This window comes from Rana temporaria, chromosome 9 (assembly GCF_905171775.1).
Source record: "Rana temporaria chromosome 9, aRanTem1.1, whole genome shotgun sequence".
NCBI lineage: Eukaryota > Metazoa > Chordata > Amphibia > Anura > Ranidae > Rana > Rana temporaria.
Genome location: NC_053497.1, coordinates 83819782 through 83825781, shown reverse-complemented (window position 1 = coordinate 83825781; position 6000 = coordinate 83819782). Strand labels below are relative to the sequence as shown.

The 6000-nt window shown below is 49.7% G+C and overlaps 1 protein-coding gene across 1 annotated transcript in view; it reads left to right on the top strand.

Moving 5' to 3' along the window:
• Positions 1 to 2812: 2812 nt before the first annotated feature.
• Positions 2813 to 6000, top strand: part of RADX (RPA1 related single stranded DNA binding protein, X-linked) — a 98321-nt gene continuing 95133 nt past the window's right edge. The window contains 1 exon segment of the mRNA XM_040323822.1: positions 2813 to 3543. Within this exon segment, the coding sequence (XP_040179756.1) occupies positions 2991 to 3543 (553 nt within the window). The 5' untranslated portion in view covers positions 2813 to 2990.

The following is a 6000-nucleotide window of genomic DNA, read 5'->3' as shown; positions in this document are numbered from 1 at the left end:
AATCTCTTTCTCTGAGTTCATGGATGGACACAGCCTTAATCTTGACATAGTGGGAATAGCCTATCTATCTTTAGGAGTGACTAGGCAGAAGTGTTAACTTCAAAGCAGAACCGCCCCGCCCAGGGTGCAGTCCCACTGACTATATCCCCTCAGCCTGCACCAAGCAATTCAGTTTGTAGCAAGCAGTACAGACAAAGAGGGGTGGGTGCTGTGTCCATCCATGAACTCAGAGAAAGAGAATTTACGGTGAGCATAAAATCCTATTTTCTCTTTCATGGATGGACACAGCCTTAATCTTGACATAGTGGGACGTCCCAAAGCAGTGTCAAAATGAGGGGTGGGAAGCATAAAAATAAACTTCACCCCAAAACAGAGGTCCTCAACTGAGGAGTTGTAACTCTAAACAGCCGCCTGCAAAACTTTGCGGCCGAAGAAGCATCCGAAGATGCACTCACATCAACTTGTAAAGTTTAGTGAAAGTGTGACCGGCGACCAGGTCACCGCCTTACACACCTGGGAAACAGACACTAGGTGTCAGAAACCCCTAGAGGCACCATTGCCCTAGTCGAATGCATCGCGATAGGGAGGCGCCCGACCCTTTATGTCATAAGCCTGATCACGATCTGTCGGATCCACCTCGAAATGGTGGCCGATGAGACCGCTGGGCCCTTCTTGGGACCAGCCACTGAAACAAACAGGGAGTCTGAACTCCGGAACGGAGCAGTAACAGACAAGTATCTTCTCGGAGCTCGGACAGCGTCCGATGAATGCCACATCGTCTCCTTAGGATTCGACGGATGAGGACACAAGGATGGCAGTACAATGTCTTCCTTGAGATGGAAGGTCGAAATGACCTTAGGAAGAAAAAAGGCTGCGGACGCAGCACCACCTTATCCTTGTGGAAGATCAATAGGGAGCCTTTTTATGACAAGGCTGCCAGCTCAGAACCCGTCTTAACAGCCACCAAAAGGACCACTTTCTGAGAAAGTGTCAACAAGGGAACTCCCCTAATGTTATCAAACGGTGGTTTCTGAGGCACCTAGAGGTCATGCCGTTAAGGCCATTGACTGTAAGCAGGATGCCATGCTCATGGTCAGCATGGCCCCGGAACCAGAAACACTGCGTGGCACGCCAGGTAGGCCATAACGCCGGGGTGCCATGATGTGGCCACCCTAAAGGTGGGTGCCACACTGGATGAAGAAGACCCAGAACCAATGGAGTCTGCCCCATAAATACCCTTCCCCAGCATGCACAGCGAGGACAAACCCTTGTGATTGGGCGCTGGGAAAGAGCACCCAAACTTTGACTCCACTGCTGCTAAGCTGAGACAGAGACCGTATTTTGCTACTAACAATCTGGATCTGAGTTTAACTATAATCTGATCTACTCATAAATTTAGATAGTACCAGTACTGTATATAGTACAAAAATATAAAAAATATATAATAAAAAAAAAAATCTGTCTTTTTTTTTACAAAAAAGAAAAACCGCAGAGGTGATCAAATACCACCAAAAGAACGCTCTATTTGTGGGGAAAAAATGATAAAAATCCCATTTGGGTACAGTGTTGCATGACCGCGAAATTGTCATTCAAAGTGCGACAGCTCTGTACCCCCCCTCCAACTCTGTAACCCCCCCCCCCCATGTCCACCTCTTTACCCCTCTCCAACTCTGTCCCCCCCCCCCCATGTCCTCCTCTGTACCCCCTCTGTACCAGAAATTCTCTGCACATACCTACACAGTGTTTTTGCTTACCTGATGACACGGCGGTGCAACACAGTCTCCGCCTATCAGACCCAGCACACAGCCAGAAAACTTCACTCGGCTGTGTGCTATACAGGTCTGCAGGGCGGGAGGAACACAGGGCGCCGCTCACGCTCTGTCATTCCCTATGACTGCGGTCCACAGCTCCTGACAGGAAGAAGCGGGACGACTCGATCAGGCTCAAACCCATTAAGCCCGCAGCTGTCCCGCTCTCCTGTCATAATGAATGGGACGGCTGCACCCGCTACTTCGGGAAAACTGCGGCCAGGACTTAAAGCGGGGGTTCACCCTATTAATAAAAAAAAAAAAAAAAATGTTTCTTCTAGCATAACATGAGGCATAGTAGCGCGAGCTACAGTATGCCTGTCTTTATTTTTTTAGTCCGGTACTCACTGTGTAATCGTAGAGACAAGATTCCGACCCCCCTCGGGGAATGGGCGTTCCTATGGAGAGGCAGCATGATTGACGGCCGGCTCTGGCACGTCACGCTTCTCCGGAAATACCCGAAATAGGACTTGGCGCTTCACGGCGCCTGCGCATAGTCTGTGCGCAGGCGCTGTATAGCGCCGTGAAGAGCCGAGACCTGTTACGGCTGTCTTCGGGGAGCGTGACGTGCCAGAGCCGGCCGTCAATCACCTTCCCTCTCCATAGGAACGCCCATTCCCCGCGGGGAGTCGGAATCTTGTGTCTACGATTACACTGTGAGTACGGGGATAAAAAAATAAAGACAGGCATACTGTAGCTCGCGCTACTATGCCTCATTTTATGCTAAAAACATGTTAATAAGGGTGAACCACCGCTTTAAGTGGCAGCTGCTGCCCTCAAGTTGCATGCAAAACGGGCCAAAGTAGTGCATGAACTACTTTGAAGTTGCTGCGATATATGAATGGTTATCAATGATGCTCAAAGTTTCATGACAGGTGGGGGTGGCACAAGTGTGAATGGACCCTCAGTTTTAGTGAGAGAAGCGCAAGTGCAGACTGCAGAGTAGTGAGGACTGGAGTCTTATTGGAGGGGTTTAGAGCTAAGAGGAGTGTGATTGGCTGTTTTTCCCAGTAGGCGGTGCTCTACCAGCGTTTGGGGAAGGTTATGGTGCTATGATTGGCTGGTTGTCCTGTAGGCTGTGCTCTCCCAGGGTTAGTCGTCTTTGGCCCGGGCTTTTTGAAACGTCACCGGGCATGTATAGAGTAGACAGGAGCGGCTGGACACTCGCCGAGTTAGCGGGATATGGATGATCAGCTGGCCGAGTTAGATGAAGGAAGTCCCGGGCCGTCATGCTCCTCCAGCCCGGTGGCAGATCAGGCCTCGTCCTCCTGGCTCCAGCGTACCCGGCTCAGTGTACAGAGGAGGCCGAGCCTGAGGCTGGTGATCCGGGAGCCGCAGCCGGTGTGTGTTCTAGCAGTACAGCGCTATGTAGGTGAGATCGGCCGATGCCGCTACCACTACGATCTGACGGTGTATGATGGGATCGTACAGGACACCTGGCTGCTCTCCCCGGACCTTGCACATCTCGTACACGGCAATCGGCTCCGCTCCGGGTCCCGGGCCACCATCAGCCTGTGCTCGTACCGCTATGTGGAGAAGAGGCCGGGCTCTGGCCTGGTGTGTATAGAGGAGATGGAGATCGGGGGGGACATGGAGATCGGGCTGTCTGTGTGTGGGGAGATCGCACCCCTGTGTGGGGGAAGGAAGCACTATCTGCCCCTCTGGAACAATGAGGATCCCTATGGGGACATATGGGACCGAGACAAGGACGGGGGACACCGGGGACCTGTGGACGGTAAGTGACAGATCACTGCAAGGCCACACACAGGCCGATCGTACTTCATTGTGTGCGATCTGTGCTGTGTTAGGTGAGATCTGCTGGTGTGTGCCTAGAACAGATCGCTCTGCTCCTCCCACTGACCCCCAATAACGATGGCGACCATCGTCCTCCGCAATACATCACACCGCTGCGACTTTATGTGCTTTGACAGTTTCAAATCACGTGACAAGTCGCACCCTATTCCTGGCGATGGAATAGTTCATATTGATAATGACAAACGTGTTTGTTTTATCGATTTCATTGCAACTTGCAGAGACTGTATGAAGCTGCAATGAAATCGGCAGAGCAAATTGCACTGATGTGTGGCTTTGAAATCATGTGAAAGTTGTGCGATTTCAAAGCCACACTGGTGGAAACGGGAACTAAGACTCGGATCACATGGCAGACACTTGGGATCCCACTTGTGAGACCCCAAACTGGCGGACTGAGCGGGCAGATCTGCTAGTGGACTCTGCCAGCAGGAAAGGGGTCTAAAAAGGAGAAGTTTGGTGTTAAAACCCCCCCACAATACTCATCTCCATGCTAGATCATTGGTTGGATGCTACAGCTGTCTCCCATTGGCTCTAACACTGACAACTGAGTGATTGCTCAGTTCTTAGGTTGCATTCACACCTGAGCGTTTTGTCGCCTGAAGCGCGACGCTCAAAAACCCTAGAGGGGGGGAAAAATACATTCATCCCTATAGAGATGGTTCACATCTCCACTCCAATTCGCCTGACGCCGAACGCCTGAAGCTCAAACAAGTTCCGGACGGTTTGGGCGTTTTTGAGCGTTTCCATTTCCCATAGAAATGCTCGATTCAAGCGACAACGAGCGTTTTCTACGGGCGTTTTGTCGCTTTAATCAATAGAACATTTCACCCAGGCAGAAGATAAAATCTACCAACATAGCAACAAGTGATGAAAAGATGATAATTTTTCCTATTGGCTAAAATAAACTTCGAAGTACAAAAACGTTAGACGACGCTGTATGCAAACGCGCAAATAAGCATGAATTTGCGCGACAAAACGACCGAACAACCTACACTCAGGTGTGAATGCAGACTTAGTCACAATCTGAGCAGCGACTGTCAGTCACCACTCTGCCCTTCCAGCACTCCCTCAAGCGCCAGGCTGGGGAAGGGGTGGTAGTGGTTGGCTTCGGCCAGGGATGTGCAAGTGGAGGACCTGCAGCTGTTGCAGAACTACAAGTCCCATGAGGCATAGCAAGACTCTGATAGCCACAAGCATGACACTCAGAGGCATGATGGGACTTGTAGTTTTGCAACAGCTGGAGGCCCGCTAATTGCATAGCTCTGGCTTAGACCCCTTTCACACTGAGCCCACAGGCTTTCACACTGAGACTGCAGGGCAGGAGTTTTTCAGGTGGTATTTAGGCGTTTTTTTTGCGATAAACCGCCTGAAAAACTACTCAGTGTGAAAGGGGTCTAAGCCAGAGCTATGCAATTAGCAGGCCTCCATCTGTTGCAAAACTACAAGTCCCATCATGCCTCTGGGTGTCATGCTCGTGGCTGTCAGTCTTGCTATGCCTCATGGGACTTGTAGTTCTGCAACAGCTGCAGGTCCACTAATTGCATATCCCTGGCCTTACTAGTAATGGTGGCGATCAGCTTTTTTTTTTTTTTTTATAGTGACTGCGACCTTATGGCGGACACATCGGACACATTTTTGGGACCATTGTCATTTTTACAGCGACAAGTGCTATAAAAATGCACCGATTACTGTGAAGATGCCATTGTCAGTGAAGGGGTTAACCACTAGGTGGCACTGTAGCGGTTAAGTGTGCCCTAGTGTGTGATTCTTACTGTAGGGGGCGTGGCCTGGAGTGACACATTACTGATCGTCGTTCCCTATGACAGGGAACAGACGATCACTGACGCTGCCACTAGGAAGAACGGGAAAAGGTTTTGTTTACACTTGCCTCTCCCCAATCTTCAGGTCTGTGACCCGGCGGCGATTGTGACCCGGCGGCGATCGGGTCCCGCGGGCGTGGTCACGGAGCTCAGGACCATGGCTGGGCTCTTGAAGGCAACGTACCTGTACATGCTTATGCCCAGCCGTGCCGCTCTGCCAACGTATATTGTCGTGCGGCGGTCCTTAAGCGGTTAAAGTGTATTTTTGTTTTTTAAATTGCATTTGAAAAACCGCTGCACAAATACAGTGTGGCATAAAATATTACAACAACCATTTTATTCTCTAGAAACCACATTTTTTTTTTTTTCTGCTAAAGAAATTATCTATCTATCTAGTAGAAAATAATTTTAAATACATTTTTTTTATTTGTAAGCAACAAATGTCAGATAAGGTTTGGTCTTTAAATGGTTAAACTTCCTTCATCCACACGCTTTCCTTTGATAAAAGAATGAAAAGATACTTTGTTTCTACTTATTTGAGTGTTGTAATAAAACTTGGC